Raw genomic sequence first — 18,327 nt, 5'->3', positions numbered from 1 at the left:
TGCTGTTTTTGTGCCCCGTTGTTTTTCTTCATTTCCTGCCATCGGCCTGCACGGCCGCAAGCAGATTCTGAGGTTAAATTAGCATACGGACAAACGGGACTGAAGTCTTTCTCTCTTTCTCTCTGTCTCTCTGTCTCCCCCTCTCTCTCTCTCTGTCTCTCTCTCTCTCTCTCTGTCTCTCTCTCCCTCTCTCTCTCTGTCTCTCTCTGTCCCTCTCTGTCCCTCTGACTCTCTCCGTCTCCGTCTCCGTCTCCGTCTCCGTCTCCGTCTCTGTCTCTCTGTCTCTGTCTCTGTCTCTGTCTCTGTCTCTGTCTCTGTCTCTCTGTCTCTCTCTCTGTCTCTCTCTCCCCCTTCCCTCTCCTGTCTCTATAACAGTCCGTTGCTAAGCCAGGCCCGTTTCCTTTGGCTGGAACTGTGGAAAGCTCTGTGACTTACGGTGTTTTGACACCGGCGTTGTGGTGTAATCAGCGGAGACTTCCCGGGCCGGCGCTGTCTTATCTCTGTCCTTGTTCCTCACCCCCGGTGCTGCAGATGAGCGCCATTCCCCCCCCCCCCCGGGTCCTCTCTGTGTGGAGCTGTGTGTGCCCCCCCCCGCCCCGTGCTGATCAATATTAGCCTCCCCGGCTAACTGTAGTGCATTTACAGAAATGTTATTAATTGATGACCTTGTGAAATTAACTAATAAATTACATTAGCAGGCTTCTTGTACAGTGGGTTGCAGCTGTGTGTTCAGGAAAACTGTTTTATATGGATTGCTTGGAGAAGATAATGTGGTACCAATTATAAAACGCAATGCAATTGTTGGAGACATAATCTGTTGGAGTACTGAAAAAGTATGATTGCAAAGTTTTATTCGCAAAGTAGGCCTATGTTGTGTTCAAAAAATACCTTAGGTGTCTATGTTTCTGACAATACTGTGTGCGTCTCTGTGTACATTGCTGAAGTAATCCAAAATCGAATCATGTAATCTTAGATCTGATTACAAAGTAACTGTAATCAGGTCATACTTTGTGGGCTGATCACAGTCACTTCATTTTTGTAATCTGATCCAGATTACATGTGATCCGTTACAACCAAACATGTGATCCGTTACAACCCAACACTGCCCATGTGACATAGACACCATCTTCTATAGTGGTGTGCAGATTTACTGTGTTTGCACTGACCGCTTTCTTGCCCACATGTGATGGGCCTGCTGCTTCACTGCAGTTTGTGAACATTAATGAAAAGTGGAGGTTTTTTGCGAACATTAATGAAAAGTGGGCGTTTTCTGTGAACATTAATGAAAAGTGGGCGTTTTCTGTGAACATTAATGAAAAGTGGGCGTTTTCTGTGAACATTAATGAAAAGTGGAGGTTTTCTGTGAACATTAATGAAAAGTGGAGGTTTTTTGCGAACATTAATGAAAAGTGGAGGTTTTCTGTGAACATTAATGAAAAGTGGAGGTTTTTTGCGAACATTAATGAAAACTGGAGGTTTTCGGGGAAGCAGTTCGTTTTCTGTGACCTGGTTTCTGTACCATGTGCTACATCATCGGCACTCGATGTGAAGGATTGAGCCGGTCACGGAGAGACGGCCCTCACATTAAACACTCGCACCCGATCGATCGATCGATGCGTCTTATCGGAACCGGGCTTGAGGTCTTGATTTCTGTCCTGATTATTGATGGGGAAAATAAGTCACGGACTCCATCCCTTCTGGAGCGACCAGCCGATATCACACCCCTGCGTATGCGTCGGGGCTATAAATACATTTCACGCTCTCCAGCTCCAGCTCCAGGTCCCTGGGGGCGGTGGGCGCGGGGAGGTTAACACTTCATGTCCCTGCGCTAGTTTTGTTTGTTCTGTGGCTGGCAGCAGGCAGCATTCGTGTTTGTCAATTCAGTTCAGTTCAGTTCAGTTCAGTTCAGTTCAGTTCAGTTCAGTTCAGTTCAGTTCAGTTCAGTTCAGTTCAGTTCAGTTCGTATAGCGCTTTTCACAGCAGACTGTCCAAAAGGTACCTCACATAGTAACAGATGGGTAGAAAACATGGGAAAAACTAACCCTGAACCCCCAGATAGCATACTGGGGAGAACAACCCTCAAAAGTAAAAACTCCACGTTGGGAAGAGATCTCGGGAGGAACCCGACTAAAGGGGGATGCCCATCCTCTTGACGCATATAGGTTGAAATGGTGACAGTTCAGGGATTAACTAGCAGGTAAATGAACAGCATAGGTTGACTTGAGCATGCATACTCTTTTACTGTAACACCCTGTTAATGCCCTCAAGAAACCTAAGCCTAACATGTAAGAAACCACACAAGAGTGCACCATCGTGTGGCCTATGGCAATAGGTGCTATTGCAATTCTAGTCATTCAGAGATCTAACATCAGAGATCAGAACACATGTCTCTACTGTTGATATTTCCATCAAATTATAAAATATTCAGTCTTAGCAAAGTGCCTTTTTAATAATTTAGTGTTTGAATATTCCATGGTTCCCAAAAATCAAATATTCATATAATCAGTGCCACCCCTAAGTGGAAAACTTCTCTCTGTGTACTGAGTGAATCACCGCACCACATGAGATGTAGCGTGTATTGAGTCATACTTTTAGGCAGGAAGGTTAGCTAATCATTTAAATTAATTAGGCTGTGTTATTCTAATTAAAGGGTATTAGACGTGTCTTTAGATTGAGAATGCATACTGATGAGGCAAAATTGTTTAGTTCATTTAAAAGCATTTAAACACTTCATTTAAGTTGGCCTAATTGAGTAGCGTCATGGTGGTTGAGTTGTGATTTCACAGTGAATTCTGAACACTGGGTGAAAGTCAAAGTGCCCTTGCCTGTGAGAAGCTCTTGTTCTGTGGTGTGTTCTCTGAATGTTTACTTGCACAGAATAGCATGTTTCTGATGAAAGATCAACAGCACAGGAGGCAGGTTTATTAATACTCTTTGACTCGACACCTCTCCGTCTGTAAAAATAGGAGTTTCTGTTCCTTGAGCGGTTTTGTGCTGTGATGGAAAGAGACCGTTCAGGCCCGGATCAGTAGTAGAGCATCTTGAAACCCTTAAGTCAGGTGGTCTCAAACGCCTTTCCATGAAGAGCCATGTGTGTGGAGGTTTTCATTCCAACCTATTTATATTGCCTTAATTCCACTTACACACTCCACACGCCATTTAACTGCATTAAAGCATTGAATTGTTATTTAGACGACACAAATATTTCACTTCATATGCAGCGCATTACGTGCAACCCTACAGCCCTAATTCGGCAAATGAGACCAGCACACACACAAATAAGTTTGAGACCAGCACGCACACAAATAAGTTTGAGACCAGCACGCCCACAAATAAGTTTGAGACCAGCACACACAGGGCCCTCCACGGCGCTGAGTTTTGCGACGCCTGCCTTAACAGATGCTGAAACGGCAGCCATCCCTCACTGTTGGTTTTTCTCCTCCTCTCCCTGACTCAGACCCGGCCTGTGTCTCTCAGTCTTTCTGCATTCAGGCCCGGGGCGACAGTGGCTCAGGAGGTAGAGCGGTCCACCGGCAGTCGGAGAGGTGCCCCTTGGCCCTTTGGGAGTGTCGAGGTGCCCTTGAGCGAGACGCCGAACCCCCTAATGGCTCCCAACGAGCCGGCTGGCGCCTGGCCCGGCTGCCTTTCACCTCTGGGGTGACTGAGAGGCGGTAATTGTGAAGCACTTTGTGTGTCTGCAGTTGCTGGAAACCGCGCTACAGAAACGCTGTCACCACTATTGTTTCAGGGTTGCTGTGGACTGACGTTCCATGGAACAGTCTGAACCAGAGTTTTCCTCCCTAAGTGTAGGCCTATAATTTAGTATTCCTTGTTTGTAGAAAAAGGCAATCAATCTGCCTTCTCGCACAATGAAGTCGGTTATAATTTCACCTTGTCTGCAAACTGTAATACAGTAATTGTAAAGATTTGTTCTTTTTAATTTGACAGGGTTAACATAATTTAGGTCTTCAAAATTCACAAACCGATAAAAAATAAGCTGGCTGTGTTTCATATTTTTCATGGACTACAAGTATGTAACCATGCTTTGTAAATGCTATTTGACCAAGAAGGTTAACTGGATATGTTTCTGTTGTTAGGAAGGAAAGAGTAGTCTGCTCCAGGATAGTATTTGAGCCCGGTTGGTGATGTAAAGGGACAATCTCGCAAAGACACCAAGTACACTCCCCCTCACTCATTCGCTAAATGCCCCTGGATATTGATTGACCCCTGGGGGTGGTGATCTCAGATTAACGTATTCAAAAGATGCAACCTCTTACACGCAGGGCTCAGTAAACACATTGGCATCAGTTCACACTGGCAGGTTAGGCTGCCCCCTACTGGTAGCAACGAGGCCCACCCCCCTTGGCTTCATTGGGACGATCAGGCTTGTTCTATCTCTGTCTCCGGAAGAAACTACCTAGCCTGGGGTCGCCACGGCGACGGCCTTAGGCCAGAGTTTCTAGTGACTCTCACTGACGTCCTATCCAAACAGGCTTACCTTAAAAGCCATTATAATCTCGTCTTGTCTCGACACTAATGCCACAGCACTATTTTGGGATTCCCGGTCTCTTGGGGAATGATTAATCCCTCCAGTGAAGATTTTGTCCGAATCATTGCTTTCAGATGAGCATCAAAAATAGTCTATATGCCCCTTGTGAAGGCATCCATCGATCCGTCCAGCCATCCAGTCTCTAACGCACTTATTCCTGGTCAGGGGTGCTGGAGACTATCCCAGCATGCATTGGGCCAGAGGCAGTAGCCTTGCTAGGCAGCCTGTAGCCTAGTGGCTAAGGTACAGTATATGACTGGGACACGGATGGTTGGTGGTTCCAGCCCAGTGTAGCCGCAATAAGAACCGGACAGCCCTTAACCCCGCATTGCTCCAGCGGGGATTGTCCCTTGCTTAGCCTAATCAAGTGTAAATTGCTTTGAATAAAAGTGTCAGCAAAATAACAAATGTATTATTATAGGCTTTTTCTCCCCTCAGTCTCAAGTGGTTTAGTGACAGCTCTCTGTCAAAGCAGCCGACCAAACAAGAGGTGTGTAATACGTAGAACCATCTTCCTGGAGCGAAATATGGATCCACACTCCGGAAGCATCTTTAGGATTTTAGTCAGGGTGACATGATCAGGTTTGAACATCTTGTTAGTAATGTGAATGTCACCTTTAACAGCCTGTAATGATCAGATGATGATGACTGTCTTGTCTTTTCTCCTGCTCCTCCTCGCAAGCGCCCTTTGCTCTCCTCCCGGTCAGGATCGTGTGGAGGCAGACTCGATGCTGGAAAGATCCAGAAGGGGGATGTAAGGGCGATAAGCCAGAATTATCATTTCACAGACACTGAGCAATGTGGTAATGTGCTGCAGAAATGGGAGTAAATTGATGTTTTTCTGAACTTACTGCTCGCCCTCCTGAGAATTTTATTGGTGCCTAATATGTTCCCTGTCCACATTAGTTCACTTATGGGCATATGGGTGCATTTGTTTAATGGCACGAGGCTGGTCCTGGGCTTTTGACTGCAGGTCATCACGGAGGACTTAATGGCTCTTCTGTAGGATAAAATGGGATTTTCCGCTTTCAGCCGGTAGAGAATTTAGAGAAAAACCTGCTAGCAGATGGATGGGGCTTTGGGTTGCGTGTGATAAACCGGTCCATGCCTTATTCGCCTATTTTTTTTCAGAAAAAAAATTCATGATATTTGAGTAACATAATATGTATTTTTTAATCTGGCCATCTCTCAGACATTGTGCTTTTTCCTTACAGCCTCTGGTTTTTAATGGGGTCTATGGCTCTGGGGCGAACATTCTGGTGCTGCGAGAATTAGTGCTTGGAGAATTCTATGGTACCAGGTGAATTCTATGGTGCTGGGGACAGCCTGTAGCCTAGTGGCTAAGGTACATAACTGGGATTCGGAAGGTTGGTGGTTTAAGCCACGATAAGATCTGCACAGCTGTTGGGCCCTTGAGCAAGGCCCTTAACCCCACATTGCTCAGGGGAGGATTGTGTCCTGCTTAGTACAATCAACTGTAAATTGTAATTCGCTTTGGATAGTGGGGTGCAGTGCATGTTTGTAGGTGTGGATAATTTTCCTGGGGTCGTTTTCCTTCAGTGATCACCGCCGAGGGCCTCGTTAAGCACTTGCCTATTGCTTGTGCTACTTTTCTATTCCAGCGTTGAGGAGAGAGATGGGTCCACAAATCAAGGAGCGCTGCAACAGCAGTGGATCTGACACAAGCTATCCTTCAACCTGGGTTTGTCTGCGCAAGTGAGCACTCAGTGGTGGGCAATTTCAGGCAATTTCACGCCTATTCACGTCTCAGAAATTTGTTATGCGTACCGCTTTCAAGTAAACATTTAGCCGTTTCTGGATTTATTAGAAATACACGCCGTTTCTTCCACCCCTTTAACTATAAACGAGAGCCCTGGGTTGCCTCTGGTTCTTGTACGGGCGAATAATGTGTGTCCCTTGCTGAACAGTCGCCTGCTCTCTCCGCGTGCAGGGAAGAGATATCCCAGTAGCCTGACCGCCCCCCGGGGCTGCTGCCATTGTCCAGACTCATCTGTCTAATGCACATTTCTAATCAGAGCACAGTCTCCCCCAGCTTAACAGGGCTTTATCAGGGCTCTCCTGAGGGTAGATCCGGCCTGAAAGCCACCCGCTCTCGGGTCTAAGGTTCTGTTCCTCTGAGTGCAGATCCAGCCGGTAAGCTCTTGGGTCTAAAGTTTTGTTCATCTGAGTGTGGATCCAGCCTGAAAGATCTCGGGTCTAAGGTTCTGTTCCTCTGAGTGCAGATCCAGCCTGTAAGATCTCGGGTCTAAGGTTCTGTTCCTCTGAGTGCAGATCCGGCCTGAAAGGTCTCGGGTCTAAGGTTCTGTTCCTCTGAGTGCGGATCCAGCCTGAAAGCTCTTGGGTCTCAAGTTGTGTTCATCTGAGTGCGGATACAGCCTGAAAGCCACACACTCTTGGGTCTAAGGTTCTGTTCCTCTGAGTGCAGATCCGGCCGGTAAGCTCTTGGGTCTAAAGTTGTGTTCATCTGAGTGGGTATCCAGCCTGAAAGCTCTTGGGTCTAAAGTTGTGTTCCTCTGAGTGCGGATCCAGCCTGAAAGCTCTTGGGTCTGAAGTTGTGTTCATCTGAGTGCGGATCCAGCCTGAAAGCTCTTGGGTCTAAAGTTGTGTTCATCTGAGTGCGGATCCAGCCTGAAAGCTCTTGGGTCTAAAGTTGTGTTCATCTGAGTGCGGATCCAGCCTGAAAGCCACACACTCTTGGGTCTAAGGTTCTGTTCCTCTGAGTGCAGATCCGGCCTGAAAGCCACACACTCTCGGGTCTGCAAGGTTCTGTGTCACATTTCAGGGTCGTTGAAAGAGCCCAAATGTAACGGCTGCAATTGAGTTCAGGGCTTCATGCCTAATTACCCTGTTTACTAGCTTGTATTCATAAATGTCAGTAGCATTAACAAAATAGGTCAACATTATAAATCACACAAAAAAAGCATAGTAATTTTTTTGACACAATAGGCACAGGCATTATTGGCAGTTGCATAATGTCCCTCTATAATATTTTATTGCCTTTCCCCGGGCAGGGAATTTTATTGAGCATCTGTTGAATTTAAACGTAGCGACAGATTACACAAGATTATGCGTTTTTAGTTTTTTTTTTATTTAGCAGGTGACCAGGACAGATTACTAAGCATAAAGGGATTTTAAAAAACACAGAACGTAGCCTGCCGCGGCAGATATGGAGAACAACAGCGGTGATGTGACTGTTCTCTTATGCTTAATTATGAACTATTTATGACGGTAATAATAATAACGACAGTATTTTCACACACTGCTGTGGAGGGCTGTTAATTCAGCATTCCCACAGGTCCTGATAATATTTCAGTGTGTTCGTCTACTTCCTGCTAGTCTCTTTATTTAGATCTTTCAATGTGCTGTTATTTCTGTCGTTCCAGTCAGGAAGCCTCTGAAATGGCTGTGTTAAATTGTGAATGACTGTACATACACCCTCAGGCTGTATGCTGAAGGGGCAATCACTTACTGAGATGCCGCTGACGTGATGAAGCCTTGGAGAAAGTGTGATGAGTGGCTGTGTTTGTGCTGTTAGGTCCTCATAAAGATACACAGCTGAGGCAACTGTACAATAACGTACGGTACTCGCATCTTAAGAATCCTCCAGGACTTGGTAACAAACAAATCCACATTCTAGCGAGGAACACCATGTTGAATGACACAAGCCTTATTTTTAAAAAATGTTTAAAGGTACAATAGGTAAGATTTTTTGTTAAAACATTGTTACAAGGCCATTGTATATCCCTTCCTATCATTGCAAAAGGCTCACTGACATGTTGACTCACCCTCTGCCTGTGTTTATAGTCCTAAGGTTTCGAAATATGCATTTGACGGGCCGGCACTCTGTAACAAAACAGTGTATAACTGTACAATAATTCAAGCTCATTGGTTGAAAATTGGCTCGAATTGCCACGGTCAATGGCGTTTCATCCTCAGTGCATTTACAGAGAAGGGGGAGGGATAAACAGTGTTGTGGTTTGAAGGTGTTTGTTGCTGCTATTCCTCTTTTGACCGTTAGAAGTCCAAAATTACCCATTGTACCTTTAATTTATCGATGCCACAGTGATGATGGTCTTCGTCTCAGCTTTTATCTAAAGTGTTTTTTATGATTGTCAAAGTCTGACTTCCTTCCTGTGTGATTCTCTCATCAGCTGAAATGGCTGCCTGCTGAATGGGCTTGGTGTGTGAGAGGAACCTCTAATCGTACTCGGGTCACCGTGATAGATAGCGTTGGCTCCGAAACTGCCCCATTCCTTAAAAATAGCACAGGCTCCTTATTTAAGGCCATCATCAAACACTCCTGTTCTGAACGCAAAATATTTTCTGTATGGAAAATGATGCAAGTGTTCTCGCATGTTTTTTGGAATGTTTCTTTTTGCAAAAGTTCTAAAGTCAGTGTTCTAGAACTCTTAGTCACCAGTAGTGATGGTTACATCAGCATTACAATGTTCAGTTATGAGTATTCTAATTACGTACACATTCTAATAACAGATGCATCTTACATGTCAAAAAGTTTCCATAAACAATCCAATATTCATTCATATTTTTTAAGGATATAATGATAATGCCTCCCGTTGGCAATTTTGATAACAGTTCTTCTGTGTAGCAGTGGTATAAGAGAGAGAGAAACACTTCTGTCTATGGGGACAATCTTTTTGCCAAATGATATTGAGACTGTCACAGAATTTTACAAGGTGTAACAGCCTCACTAACAGCAGAATGCTAGCCAGATGGTTTGTCATAAGAGTGATTTTGAATTATTAGCAAAATGACTCTTCAGAAAAGCTAGCCTTGTGTGAATTTTTATTTTACACTGGAAGCATTATTCATGCAATTACATTGCGCAATTTCATGGTGTTCAACTTTCTCATACAAAATGGCCGTTGTGCATTACAAGACGTGATATGCATTGGTGGTGTTTGATATGAGCTTTCTCGTCCACTGTGAGAGACAATATAGAACAAGTTAATTGTTTGTAATGTTATCGAGTATCAAGTTATCAATTAATTAAGGTATCAAATGAATACATAACATGTCTATTGAGATCTAGCCTCTCAGTAGGTCTGAGATTCAAACAAGTTTGATTACATGTTCAAGCAAGGTTGACTGCAGGGCAGTGTCCTTTTGTGGAAATTTTCACAAACGTAAGCTGTAGCCTGGAGCTGATCTAAGTGGCTTATTGGGCCAGGTCTCTGCGTGGTTCAGCGTGATTGAATTTGTTTGGCGTGCTCCGGTACTGTTTGAGTCTATCTGGCCTGCTTTGCAGATGAGGACTACGTTTGCCTGCTGTGCTCTGATGGTGATTGACTGTGCCTGCTGTGCTCTAGTGTTGATTGACTATGCCTGCCGTGTTCCGTTTCTGATTGAGTGAAGCCGGCGGGCTCTGATGTTGATTGAGTCTGCCTGCTGTGATCTGGTGCTGATTGAATGCGTCTGGTGCTCTGTGAATCCTACTGCCTGCAACCCAAACCCCGTCCTGGAGCGGTCCGCTCAGAACCGGGGTGTTGAGATCTGTGTGGTAGCCGCTCCCTGAGGAGGTTTCTGGGGCTGGTCCAGGTTGGGTAGGGGCTCAGGGAGAGGGGGGGAGGCTGGACTCAGACCTGGATGTGAACGCGCTCAGTTTCTTCTGAATGAGCAGGCTCCCTGGCACGCTCTGGCCTGCTGGGCTGCTGAAGTGCTTTGGCTTTGAGTGCGTCGTCCTTGGCATCGTGTGCTCTGGTCTTGATTGAGCGTGACTGCTGTTATATCGTGTCGATTAAACGTGCCCGGCGCGCTTTGCAGCCGAGCAGCTGCGTCCCAGCCTCCCTCCCCACCCCACCCTGCACCTTCATCCTCGAGTGGTCCTCCCAGAGTCCGTCTCTTTCAGAGCGAGGGCGGCTTGTGGCAGAAATTTCACGGGTTTATCCAAGATGCTGCTACGTGCTGCTGCATTGAATGAATAAGTTCAATGCGTTCAGCGTTTGATTGAGCGTGCCTGATCTGACGTGCTTGGTGTTGATTGAGTGTGCCTGATGTTCCTCCGACAGGTCCCACGTGGAGTTGACTGGCATGCAGGCCTCTGCCTGTCGCTGAGGAACCAGACGCTGGGGCAGACGTTTGGTAGCCATGGAGCCTTGTGCTGAGTCCCAGGTCCAGCTGGAACCGAACAGAACTTCGGTGAGTGGAAAAGGACAAAGGCCTGTGCAGGTATAATGAATGGACTGGCCAGCTAACTGCATACTACTTGTTCGGCCTTTTAGAAGTTGAATGCCCAATGGTGGATTTCAGAAACGGGCTGGTTTAAAGTATCAATGTGAAGAAATGAAATGATCACTTGGCTTTTAAACAGTGTTGCAGACTTACACGTGGCATCGGTGGGGTTAAAAAAGGCTGTTGTTGAATGGTTTGCAACCGCTTCTTCAGCCATTTGCTTAACGAGATTCGTCCTAAAATGCAGCTGCTCTGTTCAACCTGTCGGGTCCCCAAAGAAAGCTGTGCTTAATGGATGGAATAAGTGCAGCTTTTGCTGAGTAGAGAAGAGGTGAGTAGATCTGCTTCATCTCCTCTTTCCGGCCCAGTAATGTGGGACGCAAATCTACTCGAGGTCCGAATGACCAAACACTCCACTCAGCAAAACTTGCACATTAAGCAGAACCTCGTTTTCAGCCTCGACAGGTGCTCAACAGCAGGTTCCTTCCCCCTTCTCTCCCTCTGGAAGGTACTGGCCGAGAGTCAAATTGCTTGTGCCTGCTCGTTGTTTTTCCCTTGACCTGGGCTGAGACGACAGACGTAATGAGGCCATTACTATACTGTGATTCCCTGGGCGAGTCCTTGGATCTGAAGGATGGGTAAACGTTATTATCATCCACACCCCAAGGGCTCTGCAGAATCTGTCTCCCTTTGGCTGTGTTTAAGTTGGCCTTCTGGACCTGCGGTTAGAAAACAAACAACTGTCGTAAGGAACCTGTGGCTTCGGGGCCAAGGGAAAAGGTCTCCGAGGACACCAATGGACCTCAGACGAAGGAATAAGAATTAGTCATAAAATAATGCGAAAGAGATGTGGCTTCATTACTGTCATGGACAAAAACGAATTTTGTTATTAAACAACAACATTGTTTTTGTCCACTAAATGCAAGTCAGCAAAGCTTGACCGACAGCTCTCTCTATTTGTGCTTTGGTGGTACAAAATGTTCATCTTGTAAAAATGATTCAAGATATACGGCCAGTCAGCCTTGTTATTTGTCCTTCGTCAGATCAAGAGAGGTCAGTTATCCTCAGTAGGCATTTCTAAATGCTGTCCAGGCATTTTCCAGCTGTCGGTATTTGCTCACTAAGGCCAGAAACGCGAGGACGAAGCGAGCCGTGGATTAGCGCAGTGTCTCGGCCTCCTCAGTTTTGTAGTCCCGCGGCAGCAGAGGCATCAGTCGCTAGTGCGGAGGACCTGTGAAATTATCGACTTCCCCCCCTGCATCTGCATTTCAATCGTGTGCATTGCTCATAACTCCAGAAGGCTCTGGCTGGCTATCAAGTGCTCTTTCTTCCGTGCAGAAACCGGGTTGTCGTAATCCATAATCCTCCCTGGTTTCAGCAGAGGGTGTGAAGGCAATTATAAGTCCTGATTGCCAAAATGATAACTATTACGGCTTTACTCTCTCGTAGGTTTTACTGACAACAACACAAAGATGTTTTACAGTAACAGAGCACGTAGCTGCCAGCAGTCTGTCAGTTAATATTTGTATAATGACACTGCTTTAAATTCCTCTTGGGAATGTAATGTATGTAAAACATTTTTCACCAGCTCTAAAACAGTAATAGTATTTAACTGTTGTTCAGTACTATTTTTACAGTCTATTGTGTTGTCACCTTTTTGCATTGGAGGCCTATTGCTACACAAGATAAGACCCCACTGAAGGTGAGCAGCTGGGAGTCTGTCCAAAAACAAACCGCCTTTTCCCCTTCTCTTTTGTGAGAGGCATTGAGCAGTCAAAATGGAGCCTTTAAAAAGCATCTCATGTTGCACTCAGGGTCCTTAATAAGCTCAAGTGTTTGGCTCATATTGAGCCTGCCAAACTAACCCCAGCTAACTTTGGGGGCTTTGTTTGCTAAAAAAGCAATGAAGAGATAATGTTTCATCGTTAAGCACTTGGAAAAGTGCTGCATAAATAAAATGTATTAGTACTAATATTTCTGACAACCAAGTTGTTGTGGTAGGTGGGATGGTGATGTAGAACCGGAACATTCTCTGGTGGTGCTTCCCTGGGCTTTTCTGAAGGCTGGTGTATGCAGGTTTTCCTCATCAATTACTGTGACTTTGCTTAATTAGCGAATCACCGTATACAGCATTGGCGCACTCGGAGATAAGACCATAGTAAACCATGTTATATTGCGTCACAAAAACAGTCTACAGCCTCCAATTATGGGCTCATTAAAAATTGAGCAAATGTCCAATCTTTAAATGTAAATGATTGGGGCAGTTAAATGCTAATGAACTATAGTTGTGATAAAAGCCAGAAACTCATGCCACTTTCCTTGCCCATCCCTCCGTTAAAACATATAATGAGCCAGAACCACTGAAATCTGAGAAGATAAACAGAATTGACACTGCATTTATCGTTCTGAGCGTAGTCAAGGGATTCAGTATATCCTCCTCAGATCCTTCAGGAAAAAAAGTAGTTTTTATACTTAATAGCCTTGGATGACAAAAAACGTTGTAGAGAAAATATTTTCAGAAATATTTTTTCCTCTACACAGAAAAATAGGTTTTCATTTCAAGTGTAATATTTGGTCCTGGAGATGATAACCAGAAACTCATTTCCCCTACAGGGGAGAGAAATTCCATTGGATCCATCGGACACAAAACGTCTGCTGCAGTTTGAAACTAATTTCAACAATGTGACTGCGTTCGTCATTATATAATGCCACCATCATGTTCAAAGCGTACCAGGACACCCTCAAAGGCTTGATGCAGTACAAATGGAATCCATTTAACCTATCGTGCCCATATCGTGGCGCTGGAAAGCGGCATTTGGCCAAGCAATTACGAGCTGAAAGAGGTGTGGGAGTTGGTGAAAAGGTTTCCCGGCATTGCCGATGCAGAAAGTTGCACTACACAGCAGTTTTAAACGCGATAATGGATGAAGGTTCAGATCTACAGTGCTCATAAAACTCCCGCTGCCCCAGTGCCAAACGAGATGGGTCAGTGGGTATTCTGTTGGCCATGCCGTTTGTTTTCTACTCCAGATTTCAGAACATGCAGAAGCCTTGCTGAAATGATCAGCTGGTTTGAGAGTGGTGAAATCAGAATACTCAAGATGAACAGCAAGACTGCCCGGCTGAACAATCCAGCTGAGACCAGCTTAAAATATTGAGCTGGCCAAGTTGATCATAGGCTGGTCTAGCTGGGTATGTGCTGGTCAACCAGCTAGTGGGGGTGGCCTGTAACGTAGTGGTTCAGGTAAATGACTGGGACAGGCAAGGTCGGTGGTTCTAATCTCGGTGTAGCCACAGTAAGATACGCACAGCCGTTGGGCCCTTGAGCAAGGCCCTTAACCCTGCATTGCTCCAGGGGAGGATTGTCGCCTGCTTAGTTTAATCAACTGTACGTCGCTCTAGATAAGAGTGTCTGCCAAATGCCATTAATGTAATGTAATGGGTGCTTGTCTAAGCTGATAGCTGGTTTGAACAGGTCAACCAAGCTCCCAGTTGTTTCAAATCTTAGCTTGAGTGGTTTTTACAGCAGGGTGAACATGTAAAAAATGGTACACTGGTGGACCCACAGCAAAGTCAAAATAATAAATAGCCAATGCCTGAAAACATTTAGAGCCAATGCAGAGAAATGTCCACGAAATTGCCAGCGTGATACACTCCAAAATAAATCCCATTTCCTTCAACCAGCACACAAATTCCTTTTATAATTTCTGTTATAGTTTCTGACCTCAAGCAGGACTGCCACTTGACATAACTCCCACTGGTCTCCATTCCCGGATTTGACCTATGTCGATAATGAATATTACGTAAGAAAACTGCTCTGAAATGGTGGGGGAGTTATGGCGCAAACACAAATCTTTCCCAATAATGCACAAAAACCAAAAGGATACTCTAAATTCCTCCAGCATGGAAATATGCATCTGCATATTTGGATGAGTTGATCTCAACATTTTCAAGGGAATTAAATTCCGTCACAAAGTTTAAACCCTACCTTTTTTTTCTTTTTTCATTTCCAGATCCATTTTAATCAATTTTCATCCATTTAAATTTTCTTTTATTTATTTGCTTTTATTAGCCTACACCCACTGTAAACCATTTCATTGATATTTATCTTAGTGTACGTGATATAACTGCACTTCTATGTGTGTCACATTAAAAATAGATGTTCTAAAACCATTGCGCTACAAAAATATGTTCTGCAGGCCTACTTCTCAGGCACAATGGACCCAGTCCATGTTCATGTTCGTCATTGTTCAAACAATCATAACTGGGATTACAATAAGATGAACCGGACAAGCTGGTTTTAAAGAAAGCTGTTGAACGAATTCATGCTATGTCAGTCTTTCTTGTCAGCAGTATTTGTATTGTTCTTTATGGGTGTGTAGCAATGCGGCCATCTTAAACGAGGCTGCTCTCGGTAGCGTCCCCTCTGCGTTTCCTTTCTGCTCATGTCACGTGGGAACCGGGGCGTATTTATGGAGAGATGAGATCATAATTGATGGCGTGCACGCCTTACCGAGGCGGTGTCGGGAGGTGCGTTCTCCGGGTTGTTCCAGCTGAGTTCTGTCGGACGCAGAAGATGGAAGTGTGTGCAGTCATGGCAGAGCCTGTCCGCACCGTGCCGGACGCATAACCCGGGGTCGGCGCCTGAAAGCCGCGGTTTACGGCCCTCCGGGCGCCTCCCGCTCGACGGCGGTGACGGGGGCCGGATAAACGGCAAATCCAAATCGTATTTTTTACAGTGATACACGGCCGCTCTCCATCAATCGGCCTATCGCTGTGAGTTATGGCGGCCTTGCACCAGCTCTGGGAGTCTGTCCTGTACCTCGGTCAACACGCGACGCACACACCAAGCTACACTCCGTCCTGCTATGAAGACCAGCTAACATCCCTTCCCTAATGGGAACACCTCATAGAAAACACCTTTTTCCACTTGACCAGTCAGTACTTATATATCCGGTACACTCTCAGAAATAGTGACAGTGGAGGTACATTTTTGTTCTTTGAGGACTTAAGACAATTATTTATAAGAATGTGCCTTTTTAGGCACTATTTGTACCTTTATGTTTGATAGTGCACATGTAAATATGGTCATAATTGTGTACTGAGGCCAGTAATAGCATGCTGCAAATAATTCTTAATGCTTTCATGTAGCCCCTGTGATTATGGCCTTGTTTATTTTATAATGATGCTATTTTCCTCAGCTGTGGGATTTTGAGAGTTTCATTTCCTGGTCTTGGTTTGAGACTCCTTGTCAGAGTGGGTGTAGAGCGTGAGCGTGGAGGTCGTTTCCATCACGTAGAAATTGTGCAATCCATCATGGAAAAAAATGTATTACATTACATTACATTACGTTGCATTTAGCAGAAGCTCTTATCCAGAGCGACGTACAGCAAAGTGCAAATCAAACACAAGAACAAGTGCAAAAGTAGACCTAGTTCCGAGTCCTAGTGTAAACATACAGAAATTCAGAACCCTTGAAGAGTACAATCAACTTTCAAACTAGCATACCACAGTTGGCAGCTAGAATACAACAATACAACAGCCAATTAAAAAATCATAAGTAGGTTTTGCCACCTCGTCCTGTGTTTTTTTTATGTTTACTTTTTTCATGAGCTGAGCATGGTAAGGGCAACTTTTGTGCCAGGTTTCTACCAACCAGGCTTCTGAGTTTGTGAATTTATATCTGGGGTTAAAATCCTCAGAGGTGGACTGGCATAAAGTCTCAGTAGATACTGCAGTGAAAAGATATGCCTGTTGAGGTGCAAACTTTGGAGATGATCTTTGAATCACTCATTTCATCTGTCTGTTTGTTGCTCAGTCCCAAATGGGTGCAGGTGCTGACCGTATAACCACAGACAAAAGTTGTTATTAGTCTCAACTTTTCATATTTACACCGTTGTTTGAGGGCCTGTTTAAGGTCAACAGGCTGTTGTGTAGCCAAAGTTCAAGCTTGTTAAAAATAAATGTTGTGTTTCTCTGAGAATTTGTTTGTAAATTCACCCCATGGGAGTTTGTCACTGATTGTTTGATTGATTGATTGATTGACTGATTGATTGATTGATGTTTATTTTTAAATTCCTTGTTAGTATTCAAATGGTTATGCACTTAGATTCAAAGCTAATTTACATGAGAGTCCTGGCAACAAAGGCAGTATGCAGTCTGTCACAAACAATACTACATAAAGCAGCCTTAATTGTGTGAAAATGGTTCATAAAAATGAATAACGTTTACAATTCCTTCAGTAGATGTACTGAAAAAACAAAACCTTTCTCTGCTGAGTTAACAGTTTGTACCCTTAAAAGCTTTTGAGGGTAAATGCACAAAGAAGCCAATTACTTGTTTCAATTGTGGTCCTCTTATCCACTGACAAAAATGGGGAAGACATGACCAATTAAACAACACAAGCACAGGGATAATTGCCACCCAATATTTTGGTACGTGCTTAGTGCAATTCATGAAAAATGTTGTGGAATACTCAAATGAATTGTAATGCCTCTTTAGGCTACCTGTATGCTAGTTATATGTAAGCTGCACAGATGTATATTTAAGAGAAGAATGGTATCATGTTCTTGGGGATTATTTAGTCGTTGAACTGCAGGTGTGTAGGATGTAAGGAATGCCGAGTAGGCTAAACCTCTCCATCGGTATATCGATCCTGTGAAATCAATCGAATTACAGCTGCATTGTGCTGAGGTGACAGGGGTCGGAGGCACGCATGGATTGCCCCGCGGTATGGGGGCGCAGAGAGCTCCCGCAGCCTCTGAACGAGCATGGAGCTGCAACAGCTTCTGTGTGTAACAGAGGAGACGTGGAATCTCTCTGGTGTAGTCACAGTAACACCCTGTGGGGTGGGGACACACACTCCGTACAGTAACAAGCTGCATTGAGGGGACACACACTCCGTACAGTAACACGCTGCAGAGTCGGGAAACACACTACGTACGGTAACACAGAGTGGGCACACACACTCCATACAGTAACAGCCTGCATTATGGGACACACACTCCATACAGTAACAGCCTGCATTGTGGGACACACACTCCATACAGTAACAGCCTGCATTGTGGGCACACACACTCCATACAGTAACAGCCTGCATTGTGGGCACACACACTCCATACAGTAACAGCCTGCATTGTGGGCACACACACTCCATACAGTAACAGCCTGCATTGTGGGGACACACACTCCGTACAGTAACACGCTGCAGAGTCGGGAAACACACTACGTACGGTAACACAGAGTGGGCACACACACTCCATACAGTAACAGCCTGCATTGTGGGGACACACTCCGTACAGTGTTATAAAAGCTTTTACACCCGGGGTGTCAAACTCCAGTCCTGGAGGGCCGCAGACTGCAGGTATTTGTGGTTTCCTTTCAATCAGCAGCCAATTTAGGCCTTGAGAACGAGGTGTGTGTAATTTAGCGTAAATTAAAAACTTCAATTCATCACTTGTGCTGAAACACACCGAAAACCTGCACCCCTCCAGGACTGGAGTTTGGCACTCCTGCTTTAGATAAGCACCCTTGTCCCATATCTCATCAGAGCAAGGCAGAGAAGTGGG

The 18,327-nt window shown here is 44.9% G+C and overlaps 1 protein-coding gene across 4 annotated transcripts in view; it reads left to right on the top strand.

The window, feature by feature from the left end:
• The window catches only part of osbpl8 (oxysterol binding protein-like 8), a 102,328-nt gene that overhangs the window by 11,710 nt on the left and 72,291 nt on the right, over positions 1-18,327 (top strand). For 2 of the 4 annotated variants that reach the window (XM_061251564.1, XM_061251561.1), the window contains exon 2: positions 10,597-10,726. In XM_061251564.1, the coding sequence (XP_061107548.1) occupies positions 10,676-10,726 (51 nt within the window). In that variant the 5' untranslated portion in view covers positions 10,597-10,675. Of the gene's footprint in view, positions 1-10,594; positions 10,757-18,327 lie in introns of those variants that run through there. The other 2 variants (XM_061251565.1, XM_061251568.1) reach the window with 2 other exon arrangements.

The sequence above is a fragment of the Conger conger genome, chromosome 8 (assembly GCF_963514075.1).
Source record: "Conger conger chromosome 8, fConCon1.1, whole genome shotgun sequence".
In the NCBI taxonomy this organism is placed as follows: Eukaryota; Metazoa; Chordata; class Actinopteri; order Anguilliformes; family Congridae; genus Conger; species Conger conger.
Note: the sequence above shows the minus strand (reverse complement) of the source record. Positions and strands in the feature narration are given on the sequence as shown.